Here is a 16528-nt window from a genome sequence, read left to right on the forward strand (position 1 = left end):
GATGAAACCCACCAGCTTATCAGTACTTCCTAATACTGAAGTTGGCAAAGGCTGGCTGGATATAGTTCCTTGTTTTAAAGCAGTATCCATGCTTGATTCTTTCCAGTCTGTGTTGGAGATCTGAGGGGGTTTTACCACAGGGGCTGAGCTCTGTTTAAGTATCGGCCAATTTCCATCATTAGCTTGAAAACAGAGAAAAATACTAGATTTAAGATAATCCATACTAATATTGCAAACAAGAAAAACAACATGTGAAATAAAATAGCTTAGATTACAGTGGGATTAGTTTTATTCTAGAAGTGACATAAATCATTATTAACATTTGATTCAGAAATCAATATTGAAAGCCAAATCACTGCATAGAATGTGCTGTTCACAACCCTTTAAAATTCAAATTAAACTGAACATTTCCATAGAAAAATGTGATCAAAATTTTGGCTTGAGTGTTGCATATTCTGCTATTAGAAAGCAAACAAATTCAGAGTAACAATCCGTACAGAAACACTTCATCAACACAATTCTTTGGGTACTATCCAGAGACAAAGTCAAACTACAGTAAATGTTAAGTCTATGTAAGCCCTGAGTGGATTTACTCCAAATTTAAACTATGGTTACCAGATTCATTCACCCATAACAGGATGTAAAAACTCCCTTCAACAGCAGGGTGGAACAAAAGCACACATTCCTTTGCTGGAAGTGGTGGTTAACTCACCTTTGTTTTTCCTCAACATACTCACCCGATTAGAATTGCCCCAGAGATTTAATATTAAATAAATTTATAAAGTCAGCTGACAACTTTAACTCACAGCATGAAGACACAAGTCATGGGCTTTTATCTTCATCATATGCAAAAAATCATGCATAGCTGCACATCAACTGAAGCAACAAATCCTTAATGAAGTCCTAGATGCATTGATGTTACTTTATTAACTGTGTGAGACTATTTAGTTTCAGTTCTCTAAGTAAGCAAAAGAGTTTAAGTAGCCTAATAATTAGATATAGCTTATAGTAACTAAATAAATCCTATGTTAGATCCTAAGGACTTGATTTGCCTTTAAAAGATTAAACATCAGGCATGTCTTCCTATGAGGAGACTGGAGATCATTCCTCCATCCCTATGGATTGTAATTTTTGTAGTGGAGCACTGAAATGTGTACAGGTGATGTGTAACATGTAATGGACTTTACTACAGGATAGAAGCTAAAATGGAGGGGGATTGTGCATTTGTGGAGATTCAATGAGATTTCTGGATCCTACAGTAATGCAGTATCAAATGAAAATCAGGTATTTAATCAGGTATAAAATCTTGAACTTTAGAGGCCAAGTTTCCTATTTCAGTTCTAAGCCTCTGGAAAATAGACTCAGCAGGACTATTTCTAGAATTCTCTGTCTGGTATAGTAGATAGTCTCAAAATAAGCTGCATAGGAACATTCTAATGAGTGAATTTTCCACCACCATTCTACTTTCTATTCACGAGCCTTACCCTCTTTGTTGAGTATCTCTCAAAACAGGATTAACACTTGCATATTTTTACACTGAGAATACAGTATATAGTCCAGAAATCACTTTTCACACTTGCAAGCTGCCAGGAAGTAAAGTAATAAGGCCCAGTTTTAAAACTGGCATTATCCATGAGCTGAAAATGTTGTGGGTTTTGTTTGTTATTGTTTCTAATCATCTGGTTATCAAGAATGAGACCAAAAAGGTGAGAGTCAGACCAAAAGGTGTCTAAACACTTAGGCCGTAAGTAATGGCAAATTTTTCAACTATGCACTGAATTAATGCTTACTGTACAAAATACACAAGACATTTTATACCTCCAGTAAGGTTACAGTTCAGTAAAACCTTTTTTTTGAAGATCAGTGAAAGGTGTTATAATTGATTCATGCTAAACATGAAAGCATCCGGATCTGTAAGTTAGTTATGAAGAAAGCACTTAAAGAAACAACAGCAAAAGACATGACACATTTAAACATCTTACCTGCAAATTCAACACTTTTCTATTAGAAAGACAGATACACAAAAACTTATTGTAAGCAGCATGTTTATCCCCAGATTCTGAGGTAACAGACTGGAAGTAAATTCAGACTCTCTCTCCTCTCTCTGACCTACACTGTGAGGGTGGGGAGTCAGTGGCACAAGTTGTCCAGAGAAGTTGTGGATGTCCCATCCCTGGAGGTGGTGGTCAAGGCCAGGCTGGCTGAGGCTTTGAGCAATCTGGTCTAGGGGGGATCTGATGCCTCCTGCTCTCAGCCACCCCAGCTCCTGCTCTCAGCCACACCACAGCCAACTGGCTCCATCTACCCCTCCAAGTGCACCCTCTTGCTTGTGCCTGTTAATGTAACACCTAGGGCATTTTAGCTCTCACCAGGCAATTGTGCATTTACAGAAATAAGACACTGACACACAGACACAAAAGGTTTTGTGAATTTTCTCTGACTTTCCTTAAAATTTTTGTAGGTCTGGATCCAGGATACTTACTACAGCAATTGAAGCACACTCCAAGCCCAATGGAAGGCAGCAAGACTCTGGGTATTGACTTGGGCAGAGTGAGCTTTTATCTCAGCTCTGGGGTCAGTGCAACACAGAAACTTGAGGTTTCCCACAAAGTAACTCAAACTAAGCCTCAAATTAAGTAACTCAATTAAGATGTATTTTATGCATCTATCCAATCCAAAATATACTAAAATGCTTTAGTGATTGCCAGAAATTTCTAACATTGAGAAAATGTAGAGGTTTTTCAGAGAAGAAAACTCATCCCTGGTACACTACTCCAGTACTCCTGGGATGCATTTGCTGCAAATCTGTTTCCTTCAAAGATGAAAAGCAACTTCTCAATCAATTTACATTTCAACAGCATCATCTACATGCCAGACCACAACACAAGTTCTAAAGATGCTGTTTAATATGCATCTGTGTGCAAGAGCTCAGATGACCATATTAAAAACTGAGTTCTTAGCTAGCCAGAGATCTTCTACGGACTCACAGTGCTGGGTGTCAAACAGAGTAGGTGCCAGGCGGATGACATTGTGAACAGCAGACTGAAGAGAAGTGGGAGGTGACAGAATAGGATCCACTATTATGTCTAAATCAGAAACCTTCCAGGTGTCTGGAGATTTTTTCACACACCCACAGTCTGTCTCTACCGGACACACCAAGGCAGATCCAGTTACACAGAAAAAGAAAGAAAAAAAGTGGTGGAAAAATTATAACAATGACAATGGAGAACATTAGAACAGGAACACTCAGATAATGAGAAATAAAAGCATGACATTTGAAATAAATTCTCAATTCCTTTTCTTCCTGGGAGCATGTACGCTTCTCCTTACATAAATGTATTTTACAGAACTTCATTCAAGTAGCTTCAAAATAATAAATACAAAGTCAGTCCTAAGGCAGAAGAATTACTTTTATAATATTAAAAGTTCCAAGGTAGGTCTAGAAGTGGGTATGCATATTTTGGGAGGTTGATATTACAAAATTGTGGTTTTCAGTTGGTAAACTTAAAAGTTAGGAACTGTCCTTTTCCATATGTGGAAGAAGGATCCACGAATCTGAAAACAAAACTGTTGCAAATCTGTACCTTCATCCCCACAATTAAGTCATTCCATCTTCTTGAGACTTTTCCATAAAACCACAGTGATGGGGTTTGCACAGATTTTGAATACTTTTAGCTGATAAAGGTATTGCTAGGAATAATAGGAAATACTGGAGACTTTTTTTCAAGTTCTATTTGGCCAGTTTTACTTTCTGACCTTGGGGCTTTTTTGAGGGGGGCATTTCTGACATTCTTTCCTACAGAGAGGTTCAGATTATCTTCTCCTATCTCTTCCTCCTCATCTGGAAATCATGATGCAAATTTTGCTGGAATATTCAGTTTTAAGTCCTTGAATGTAAATGAATATTGCAACAGATTTTGTCTCCTAGTCATTCCTTATCCCCTTTTTGATCTCTCCTAGGAGACCAGGTAAATTAAGTCCTATGGTTAGACCAATGGGATCATGCATTTTTATTTGTATTATGTATATTTTCCTAGCTTATAATTTCTTAAGAATTCTGATTTTTCTAAGTTATGAGCAGACACGTGGGATTTGCTGGAATTGAGAAGCTAAGGCACAAATATGACCTGCTTCCTTCAGCCTCCAACAAAAATTAAATAATAATTCTATTTGAAAATTTTAGATGGAATTATTAATAGTGAGAAACATGGGAGCCAATTTCAGACACAAAGTTCTGGAGAGCTCTGGAGGGGCAGCTTCTTCACTAAATGGGGCAGAAACAAGTAAACAGCATCAATGTTATGGTTATTCCATTTCAAAAATGCTTCAAAGACCACAAATTCCCACATCCCAGATGGAGCAAAAACCTCTCATAGTTTTATTCTATGTTCCTATTTAGTCTCCTTCTGAGAAGTATTATTCTTATTATTAACTCATTAGCTTCGTTTTACTTGACAAAAAGCAACAAGGTGTAAATAGTTATTTATAATACGGTTTTCCACAAATCTGATTTCATTATTACATTCAAACACAAAAATAATTGAAAAAGCTATTAAGGACACAACATAGAATCTGTGAAGAAAACGTGCCCCTTTTAGGGATGTACCAGCCAGTAAAATTTCAAAGGAAACACTCAATTTCCTAAGAAAAAATAATGGAAAGAAGCAAAAATGCCACAGATCAAATGACTGATGTCCAATTCACAGAACAGTATTAACACATCTGGAACTTGTCTCCTCCCCTACACCAATTATGCCAACACTGGGTCTCTTAAAATTACTTCTTTTCTTTATTGCCCCTTTTCAAACCATTTGTATTGATAAACATCACACAAGTACTTACCAGATTTTGATCTTCCATGTGTTGAGTTGGGAGCAATGGTGAGAGACTGTGGCTTAACTGGATCTACTGGTACAGCATAAGTGCCAGCACTTGGAACTTGGATGTAAGGTCCTACAGCTGCCACCCTTCCTGAAGCACTCAGGGATGACTGGGGCGATGAAGTTCCATTAATTCGATTCAACTGAAAATGATCAGACAAATTGACACGTGAATGTCCATTTAATCCAGGCCCTTTGCATGAGCAGGGAGGTCTAAACTTAATTATCTACAACCATGAACTCTAGCTAGGACACCTTACAGTTAAGTTATCATACTCTCTGCTTCTACAAAAAGAGAAAAAAAATCATGGTAGAAAGCATAAATTTTGTTCCTTAAAATCAACACCTCAAAATTTAAATTTTTTAGTCATGGCACATACATCTCTTGTAGATACCTATATCTCTGTAAAGTCTCTTTCATTGTGCCTTTCTCAAGCAAATGGTCTAAAATGAGTTATTAAATGATCAAATATGTACATGTTGGTTTTTTTTAAAGCAATACCTCCAGCTAGTAATACATATGGAAATCCAGAATTCATCTCTTAAAATCTTTCTGAAGCTCCAGACAACTATTAAGCCTAACTTTATTAAACTGTTTATATTTTATCCATTTTCCATACTGGAAGGTATTTTATAAAACCCAGTTTTTTAATGCATTCATGCTTTTAAACACGTGCTTTTAATGCTTTTAGAATGCTTTTAAGCACATAGTCATACTTTCCTTCCTAGAAAAATAAACTTTTCTGACTTTTAATATAGTATTGTCTGTGCCATAAAGAACAATAAAAGGAAACATGTTCTGTCTTACAGTTTTTGGATATACCTATGAGAAACCTTAAAACAGTTTTAAGAGACTTGCTACTTTTATCATAGGTAACTGCATTATTTGAGTGAGAAAAAGGGAGATTCTACGTAGTTTTTAAAGGCCCTTGATAAACTGAAGTGTGGCCCTTTAAACAGTTTATCTTACAGGAATGTTTTCTTTTTGACGTGCCTCAACTTTTTTCTTGTACAGTCGTTCGCGCAGCTCGTTGATTCTCTTGTCCATCATGGCCACCTCCATATTGCGTTTGTTCAGGAGCTCTTTCTGCTGCTGGAGCTTGGAGTTCTGCTCCTGGTTAAGCCTGTTACGGATCTTCAAAACAAAAAAAAAATAAAAAAAACAAATAAAACCCCACTTGTTAGAACAGTTCTCGTTCTGTCTCTTGGCAAGATGGTTTGCAATGCAGCATTAGAAACACACAAAGGAATTTGGATCAACATCTTGTTCTGGTGTCTCTACAGTTCCACACATCCTGTCAAGTTAGCATGTGCAATCATCAACAACTCTTAGAAGAAAACAGTGAAAAAATATCCTAAAAAAGCTTGTGGATGCCTATTAAACACATACAGACGGCATCCCTTTTATAGAAAATGGATTGAGGAATTAGGCAGAAAGATATTTCAGAAAATTCTACTGTGAAGAACTAAATCACAGAAAATGTTTAAAGTTATGCTTAGCCAAGACAGTTTGCCTATCATGAAAACTAAGTGATACAAAACTTGTAACAGAAATTACGCTATTGATTCTGTTTCCAGATCCACATGAGACTTTGTGATGTCTGGAAGGGGTGTTAACTGAACTGCTAGTTCAGGGACTCTGCACAGATTTTCCTCTCTGCATGGGGATTAAACTGAATCCTTCACAGCAGTTTTCCAGTACATTATGAGGTGGATTACTTTTATGGTTTAAATCAACCATGACACTCTTTATAATTACTTCTCTTGCTTTGCTGTTGGCATTTTTTCACACCTTCAATAACTCAGACATTGTCTCAGTGTTCTTATTTTCATGGTAATGTTACAAGCAAAAAACACTTGAGGCAAATTTAAGTCTTAATAAACACATATGGGATCATGCAAAGCACAAGAGAGAAATCTTCATCTATTGAGCATCTTTGCACTTAGAAACACTCAAAGGCAGATATGCCTTGTATAAAAGGGGAAGGAGTAAAAAGAGAAAAAAAGGACACTTATTCCTAATGCATGAAAACAGGATTGATTAACTTCTGCTGTATTTGCTCATCTAAATAAATAAGATTAATTTTTAAATTTAAATTAATTTTAAAATATGAAATATATTAGAGCTGTTACCATGATCACAATAAAGCCCTCAAATAAAAAAGCCCTCAAAATCCTAATACATTAGCACAGAATTTGACAAAATTTCAATTTAAACTAGATACTTGACTACTTGCATGACAGCTACACTCTAGATATAACAAGCTTCTTGCAGGAGATATACAATATTGTTGTAGGGAATACTGTGTGAATATACTACAACTATTGCACTGTGTTACACTATCTAGTGCAGGGAATATAGTGCAGCTTGCATTTTTAATTACGCTATTAAAATGTGTTATTTAATTCCTATGTATTTTGTTTATCCACACCAGACGATGTAGCTATATTTTTACAATACACTTTTAAAATTACAGTCATGTCTCCAAGTTAAGATGACATGTAAGTGAGCTTGCTATACCCAGATCAGTGCAAAATAGAGAAGTACCAAAATTAGTTTCACAAAAAAATTTTGAGAGAGATTAAAACAAATAATAAATTATGTAGACTTTCAGTATTTCAGTATTAGGGCCTGAAAAAATCCCTTCAAAACACTTGCACACTTTGTATCATGATGCGTATAAGAAACAAAATAGTTTTTAATGCTAATGAAGTTCTTTCTGAAAAAAGGCTGTATGGCAACTACAACCTCACACATTAACAGCATTCCACCACACTGCTTTAATAAGGTGTAACAGAACGAAATTGCCTCTCATAAGAGCAGTAACAAAACTTTTAAAATCTACAGTTGTAATTCAAATAGCATCTTTTTGTTACTTACCTGTAGCTCTTGATACAACTTTTTTAATTCTACTGCTGCAGGCCCTGTCATTTGCCCATTGTAAGACTGAAACCCATTCAGTTTCCCTTTCCTTAAATCCTCCAGTTGCTGAGTGAGTTGATCCACTTTTAACACCGCAGCCTGCAGTTCCTGCTGCTTTTCCTGGAACATGGCACTTATATGCTCAATTTCAGTTGCTAAAATTAACAAGATAAAAATAACAAAAACCAATTAAACAAAGCAGAAGTTGTTAATTTTTTAATTCTACAAGAACTAATAAACACACCATACTAGCTCTACATCTAAAATACATGTAAAATATTTGTACTGCAAATCTGATTACAGTCATAAGATTTCCTAATAGTTAGAGAATAGACTTATTCTGACATTATGTTTGACAGCATAACACTAACAAAAAGTTCTGTTGCATACAAATGTCATGGAAACACAGAACCTCCATAAAACAAAAAAATGTAGCTGAAAACCTGCACCAATGCTATAGTGACTTAAAATATAGCATTATTTGTTAGTCATGCAGTGAACAGTAAATAAATTAAGAATTCCACATACACAAATTGCCATTCATCATCTTGCTGTAGTCCACTTGTCCTCTCATGGCACGGATTTTTTTCAGCTTTGTCTCTTGGGTTTCAACACGTTCTTTCAGTTTTTGGAGCTTTTCACTCTCAGAAACAGATTGCTGCTGGCGACGTTCTTGCTGCTTCAGGTAACGCAAACGTTGCTCCTGACAAAAGGAGGTTTTAAACAAGAGAAATCTGTTACACATTTATTAAAAAAAAACCCCAACACATTAGCTTAGAAAACCCTAAAATTTTGATCAGGTTTTCTATTTCCACAAAATAGAAAATGTTGTATTTCACTGAAATATGTACCAGCCCTAGAAAAAAACTCTTTAATATTAATTAATAAATGTATTTTAGAGCAGAGATTCGAGATTTTTTTAGACAAAAAATAACATATTTACACAGATATGCGAATACAGCCCTAGTCTGAACACTCATTTGAATACATCTGTGATGCTTCCTCTGGCATTTGTTTTCTGCCACTACTAACAGTTTTCTTGCTGTTGGCAAAATAAATTTCCAGTGCTGTTACCCAGCTTCCCAAAGATGACAAAGTATGTCCAACAGACCATTTTAAAGAAATTGAGCTGCTGTAAGAAAATGTTCCAGTTCTAAATAATAATTCTTCTGCTGGGTGCACAAGGAAAAATATTTTTTTAGTATTATTTCCATCAAGAAAGGACAACAGAATCAGTAGGTTGACTCTTAGGTATTCCAAGCATCAAAGGCATGCTGTATAATACGTCAAACAACAATGTCAAAAAATCATTAAATCCCCTACCCACTCTGCAAATATACCTAGATTCTTCTGTCTCTGAGACATGGAAATGCAATACATAATTTTTTATGAATTTGGCATATTCTCACTCCACTCCACTATTACTCTACTGAATGAGTCACTAAAGATGAGCATGGAGTCAAGCCTGTTCTGCCACAGATCATGAAGGGGGCCACACAGAGGTAAACATACCCTAGCAATATTATTATAAAGACACATTACATAGGTTATTCTAGCAGTATTTATGCCAAAAGACTGTGCACTGCCTAGGATAAGATTATTCTGGTAAAATGATGGATTTCTCAAGCAATTTCTTGAGCTTAACTGAAATGACTTAGTGTGTTTTTTTCTATCCACAAACTTATGCTTGCATATATTGAAAAAAAATGGTCTGTATATAATTATTACCTTAGCAACCAACATTTGCTGTTGATTTTCAATCTGTTGCTGTTGTCGGGCAGCCATATCCTGCAGTTCAGAAAGAGTGAGCTCCACACGTGGATTCCCAACCTGCAGAACAGAAAATGTTCCATCAATGTGTCAGTGTGTATCAGGGCATTCTGAGCTGAAAACCTAAACCCCCACTCATCAGAGGAAGGTTAAAGGCTCCTCCCAAGTTCTCAGAGAAAGAGGAATGATGGGCAGCTGTGAAAGAGTGAGGAACATCAGAGCAGAAGGGAGGCACATAGGCCTTGCAGAGGGCAGAAAAAGCAAAAAGTGGAAGGAGATGAGAACACTAAGAGACAAAACAAATAAGAGGAGAAAAAAAAGAGCCGTATCCTACATTTAACTCCCCTCTGTTCAGATGTTTGGTAGCACTGGCACACAGTTCTGGTAAGGCACACATGTTAACACACATGCAAATAGGATTTTAGGCAGTAGGAGAATCTGAAGCTGCTTTCCTTTCCTAATATTTTCAGCATAACTGCCTTGGCAGCTTAACTTCTGGTTCATGTTATTGACCTGGCACAGGACAAGACCACATGAGAACCCTTAGATAAAGGGTCAATAAGAGCACATTCAAAGATGGTGAAAATTGTGATATATTGGGCTCATTCAGGGTAAGGATCTGTGAAAAACAGTCTGTACAAGTGAAGAAAAGTAAAGCTGATTCCCTTCAGATAAGTAAGTGGACTATTACTTTGAATGAAATGCTAAGTATTAGCAAGGCTCACTCCTTTTGCATTTCAAAATTAACAGAAGCTAAAAAATTAGGATGGAGACACAAATGATGAAAATTCTTTAAAATTCATACCATGTGTGTGACCAAATTTCATATGTTTTAAAACATGAATGCATTGCTTCAATATATCTATAATTCTATCAACAAATACAGTTTACATTTATAGACCAAATTACTTCAACTACACTTTTTGTATGCAATCTCAAGGAAAAGAGTGAAATGTTTCAAGAAAAATTCCAGAAGCTGACATTTGCTCTTCAGAAAACGAAAACTCATAACCTTAGAATTGCAGGGTTTAACCACAACTTCAGAATTTCCACAGAAAGAAAATATAAGTCTTTGAAAAATTATGCTGCAAAGTTCAGAATAGCCAAACATCTGTTTCAAAGTATTTACACATAATTCAGTTAATTTATTGGATCAATTAAAAGCTGGACTACTCTAATAATTCAGTAAACAATGTAATTTTTTCACCAAATTACATGATTACACTATTAGTAAACCAAACAAACACTGCATCACTTGCTACACACAATAGAGTCAACACTGCCGAAAAAGAAAAGATAATTAAATATTTTGGATACATTGATAAATAATACTGTTTCAAATGCTGATAAAATGGAATGAGGTTTCAACATTTTACAGACACACAGAAAAAAACCCCAAACCAAAATCCCCCAGTGCCCAAAACAGATCACACATCAGATTATGGATCTGATCATACCTGACCCCATAGAAAACTGATTTAGCTGCTCTGCTTTTCTGGGCCCACCCTACTGATACCCAGCATGTGTAGCCTGCAGTATTTGTACTTTACTCTCAGAAACTTCTTTTTGAGACCACATTATCTCAGGCACTTTGAATAGCTTTTTTCATAGTTCTACATCAAACTCCTACATAAGTATCAATTCTCCAACCAATGCACAATACAGAAGTTTCTTTAAGCTTCATTTAGGAAATTAAAATGCTATTTGTTTCAAAGTAACTGAATTATTTTTTGCTACCTGAATTAATATTTCATGTTGCTGCATATAATTCTTCAAATAAGACAAACACCAATCATGAAAATGAGCCAGATTTGGTTCACTAACTTTTAAAGCTGCTCCATCTTGGACACATGACATTGACATGTCAGCTAAAATGTTTAGATAAGGTTACTGTCCCTGTTTGAACGTTTCTCACAGAGTAAGTTATGAAGTGAAATTATAATGCTTACTGGAAATAACAACTGAAATTCCTCTTACTAGTCAACACTAATGAAAAATTTTTAGAGTAGAGCAGTAATTAAGAGAGGTAAAGTCCACTCAAGATAATAATTTTCTATTTCAACACAAGGAAAAATTAGAACTTACTAGTGTGTACTTTTTTTTATTAGCATGACTTATGCAGAGAAGAGTCCTTCCTAATATTCTTTCAGGGCAAGTAACTTGTACTCACTTGTGGCCACCAAGAGAGACTTATTAATTACTGACTGAAAGGCATTAATTGGCTAAGAAAGTAAGGAAGCTTCTCCAAGTGCCATTCACAAACCAAAATGTGCTTTACTTGAGAAAAGAAAACAAAACAGAAAACCAGATGCTGCTCCCAAAACACCTTCAGGCTCTGCTGACTTCCGTTGGCATGACCAACTGCGAGAAAAACAAACTTCTACATCTGCTTCTGCTGGGCTCTGCAGGCAATTCTTACAAGGGGCTCAGAATGGCATCATGGCTTCTCTGGATCACTGATTTTAAAAGTTAAAAGGGGAGCGTGTGTGAATTAATAGTATTTTCTCAATACACATATGAGCTTTTTCAGAAATAGACAACGTGCATCAGACAATGCAGTTTTCCCAATGCTTCCTTTCTTTCTGCTTTAATTTCCAGTTGAAGTTAAAAACATTGATAGCCTATTGTATTTCCAGTAGAAATTTTGAGTATAACACTGTCTAAGAAACACAGAGAACTTTTATTCCACTAAGTGATCTTGTTAAAAATATATCCAGACTCAAAAAGTGGTATCTGTAGAGGGATTGTGAGCATCAAGTAAAAAAGCCATTTAATCACATGAAAATTAAATATTTTCTAAATGGATAACGTAACCTGGAAAGCACAATGACAGTAAGAAACTGGTTTGTAAAAGCACCAGAGTCTAACAAAAAAACCACAACCCAGTTTAATCCAAGAGCTCAGAATTTTTACTGCTCTAAACAGGCATATTTGAAAGTCTCTCTCATAATGCCTGGCAAAAGTACTGTATTATTTTGTATCATGTAAAATATAGAAGATTAATTATAAGATTAATGCAGATTCTTGAAGAAGCTATTAACTACTGTAAAATGTTCCATTTAGAAAGTCTAATGTCTAAAAACCTTCTATAAATGGCAAAGCACAAGAACATGGGAAACAGTGATAATTAACCATTTAAATATAAAAACCCTATGAGAAATCTTTTAATGTTCACCTCACTGAATACCAATATGTATCCCTTTCACTTCAAGAGCTACACTATACTTAGGGAAAAAAAATAGCTAAGGAAACACAGCCTTGAACCTGTAACTTCACTCGCAGTTTTCTCCTTTTCATCCACATGGCAAAAGCAGCAAACAGCATGAACAGAAGTCCTCTTCAACATCAAATCAATTATTTTCAGATAGACTGTTGCTGGTTTCAGGTCTCCAAATCAGCACAGCTTCATTTTTGAAACAGCATGAAAACCACTGAATCCTTCTCTTGCCGAGATCTAGTTAAATTGATTAGTTCAGAGCACTTCATATTAGTTGAGTCTGCTTGTAATAATGTGTATGCAAACACCACCACAGAGAAAAAGCCTGTCTCAGTCCTTGTCCAGAACCTCAGGCTACGCCAGGCAAAGACAGCTCTGCGCTTCCAGCTCCTTAACGAGGCTGCTGGTTTCTCAGATTCTTACATTTGTGCTGCTCCTAGCAGCTATTAGCAATTCCATCCACCAAGTCAAGACACTCACCTCTCATAACAAACACGAGCCTATCACATTTAAGGTCCAGACCTCCTCCTTTCTCCTGCAGCAAGGGAACCAGACCTCCTACAGAACTGAATTCTGAAGGAGGTACTAAAAAGCCACTACAAATACCTACTCCTCCAGATTCCACAGATTCATTTGCTACATGGTGATACATCAAAGCAGACAGTTTTGCTGAATTGTAAATTTCTTCTCATTGATTCACAGCAGCATTTACACAGGGATGAGCTCCTAAATGAAATGCCATAGAGCAAACACTGCATTATTAGGCACTGAGAAGTATTGTGTATGTCCCACATAGGCAAGAATAATTTACACCTATATTCACCAATTTCTTAATATTGATGGGGATCTTAAAAAAATTATACCTATGTTATTTAACATGCATTTTAAAAGGGCATGATGAAAGATAGCATTTGTAATGAACTCGAGTTTCAGCTTCTGACATCATCCTCCTACTACAAGCTAATATTTTACCATTTGATGATTAATATTTTTGAGACAGGTGAGATGAATAGTACAATAGTAATTAAACAGTTTGGGAACCAGTTTACAAGCAGCCTCAAAACAAATCATACCTTAGGCATTTAATTAAGGAAACAAAACTCCTTTAATATTTATTTCTACATATTAGTCTTGTCACTCTAAAAATTTATTTTCTTATTCCTCCTTCCTTTCTATACTGTTTAATATCACAAACTCCTCAGTCTACATACTTCTGGGCTATTATGAATTGCTTACTCACTGGCAACTCACAATGGTAAATGAAAAATTGCACCTGAACTTAAAATATTTCTTTGACAAGCAGGATGTACTGTAGTCAAGGGATGGAAGCAATAAGGGCAGATTCCAGTGGTTTTTTGTCTTTACTCCCAACAGAAAACTCTCTTTTAAGAGGAATCTAATTATGTCAATATTAAAATAAAAACCCCATGAGACCAACCTTGTGAATAAATTATTTTTTAAAAGATGATTAATTGGGATGTGGTCTGATTTTATGCATCTTTTTTGCCTCCACGCTTAACCCATGAAGATACTTATTTCTGATAATTTTCTAAATTTGCACTAGTAAGAACAGTTACTTTGAAAATAATAATAAAACATACACTAAATCCACATCTGAGACTGTTATGATTTCAGAAGAGCTTTAAAGGAAAAACCAAATATTCGAAAGCTTTACAGGCCACTATAAGGGCTGGTGGTCTTTTAGGACTGGTGGTCTCATGCTTTGGTTCAGCAACACCCAGCCACTAAAGCATAATATAACCAACTAATTGAAAAAGCAAAGCAGAGTAATACAAGAACTTACTAATCATTTCCTGCATACTATCTCTTTGGATCTTTTTCTAGGTTTGCAAGAACCACCATGTCATTAACGTCCCTTATCTATTTCTTCCTTCTTTTTAGTTCACACCCATCTCCCACACAAATCTTCTGAAGTTCCCTTCCCCAAACCCTGCATGAGGAACCACAGGTTCAAGTAACTCAAGCTTCCTGAAACTGGCCAAGCTCCACCTTCTCCTGTGCATATTCTTGTACACTCAATCATGTTCTATAACTCTCACATATTTTCTAGTCTTCTTCCTATCATTTCCCCCCACCACCTGTATCCTTTCTCCCTCATATAGTACTTCTCTTCTTCTACTTTGTTCCACCACTCTGTTCCTCTCTTGTCACAGTCAGAAATTAATCTGAGGTTAAACCACCAACTGCCAAGGTCAATGCCACTTAAAATGTGAACAACCAGCACACAGAGTTTAAAAAATCTGTGCCTTAGCTTCTACCGTGGAGCCCAGAAGAGTTGGTTCTGGCTTTGCCCATCAAAATGGTGACATAGAAAGTTTTTGCTTGTGCTGCACTACTTTCAACCATCTTTATTAAACCAATATTGTCATTCTGTCAGTATTCAACTGATTTATTAAAAAGTCAATACAGAGCAGCTACTGAAAACAAAGCAGCAGATACCCCACCTGCAGCCCAGCTCCACCGTTTACTCTTTACATAGGCTGCCACTCTAAAACTGTTACACAGATAAGGAAGATTTTGGCCAAATTACCTTTATAATAAAAAAAAAAAAGCCACAAAAAAACCCAAAAAACCCAAACACCAAACCACAAAAAACCACAAAACCAAATCAAAAGGACTTCTCTGAAGTCCTCCATACCTTCCTTCTTGTGATAGTAAAGGTAACCATATCCTCAAGGAGAAAAAATGTGAAAGAAACACTCTTTACCCAAATGGGGTAAGCACTAGCATATCAAAGACTGAGGGGGTGGGGCAGCATTCACCCATCACCAAACCAAAACCACAGTACTATCAAAAGCAGAAACTGCAAGAGAAAAAAATTCCTAGAAGCAACAACTTTGAGCTCGTGAAAGAGTTTACACCACCCATGTGGGCTTCATTGAGGAGACATCCAATTCTGCCATGGCAAAAAGAAAACATCTTCACCACCCTAACAGGAGAGCACAGCTCAGGTGAGAAAGATGCTGCAAGTTGTTCCTGAGAAGGTTTAAAATGGCTACATGGAAAGGCACAGTAAATACTTAGGTTTTACTGCACACAGTGAAAGACTCAGCTTTCCATAATCCACAGCAGTTTTAAGTTGCTCTTACTTCCTAGGGCATAGGAGGGAATACAAAATTTATCTCCAGGGATTTACCTTTGCAGAGCTGTCAAATCCTGGAAATCTACAGGGCTATATGACAAACAGAACTGGCAGATCTGGAACTAGGTACACAAGCATGTGGGCAAAAAGGGAGTGAAGTGTATTACATAAATGAACATCTTTCCAGAAGAAAGCAGAATGACAACTATAAAATGAAAAGGGGTAGGTTGGAGTGCTCTCCAGCCACTGAATTCCAGATAGGGATCAGTGCTCTGACAATTCACAGCCTCTCCACACCAGGCTGCTCTCAGCCCTGTGGGCCATCCCTGCATTTCCTCCCTGTGTGGCATTTACAGCAAAGGAATAACACTTCTGGCTGAAGAACGCCGAAGTGCCAGAGCAGGAGGGGAAGAAACAGCTTACTTTGCCTGCTGAATCTACCAAAAGACTTCCTAATTCTCCAAGGCTAACCTGGACATGAGCAGCAGAAGCCCAGACATGTTCCATCTTTGCCTTAAGCTGCATTCAAAATAACAAAGTTTGGGGGATGCTCTAAAAAGCCCAGTTGGCAACAAAGCCTTAAGGGTTGCTGGTGAGAATATCTAACACACATCTTGGGTACCTGTCCTTGGCAC

General features: G+C 36.6%; 1 protein-coding gene across 3 annotated transcripts in view; it reads right to left on the reverse strand.

Annotated features, from left to right (window-relative positions):
• The window catches only part of PPP1R13B (protein phosphatase 1 regulatory subunit 13B), a 68176-nt gene that overhangs the window by 7570 nt on the left and 44078 nt on the right, over window positions 1-16528 (reverse strand). Inside the window, exons 5-11 of one of the 3 annotated variants that reach the window (XM_036383755.2) lie at window positions 9532-9633; window positions 8332-8506; window positions 7762-7958; window positions 5851-6015; window positions 4843-5023; window positions 2988-3143; window positions 13-182 (exon numbers count right to left, since the gene is read on the reverse strand). In XM_036383755.2, the coding sequence (XP_036239648.1) occupies window positions 13-182; window positions 2988-3143; window positions 4843-5023; window positions 5851-6015; window positions 7762-7958; window positions 8332-8506; window positions 9532-9633 (1146 nt within the window). The remainder of the gene's footprint in view (window positions 1-12; window positions 183-2987; window positions 3144-4842; window positions 5024-5850; window positions 6016-7761; window positions 7959-8331; window positions 8507-9531; window positions 9634-16528) is intronic. The other 2 variants (XM_036383758.2, XM_036383757.2) reach the window with 2 other exon arrangements.

This window comes from Molothrus ater, chromosome 6 (assembly GCF_012460135.2).
Source record: "Molothrus ater isolate BHLD 08-10-18 breed brown headed cowbird chromosome 6, BPBGC_Mater_1.1, whole genome shotgun sequence".
Lineage (NCBI taxonomy): Eukaryota > Metazoa > Chordata > Aves > Passeriformes > Icteridae > Molothrus > Molothrus ater.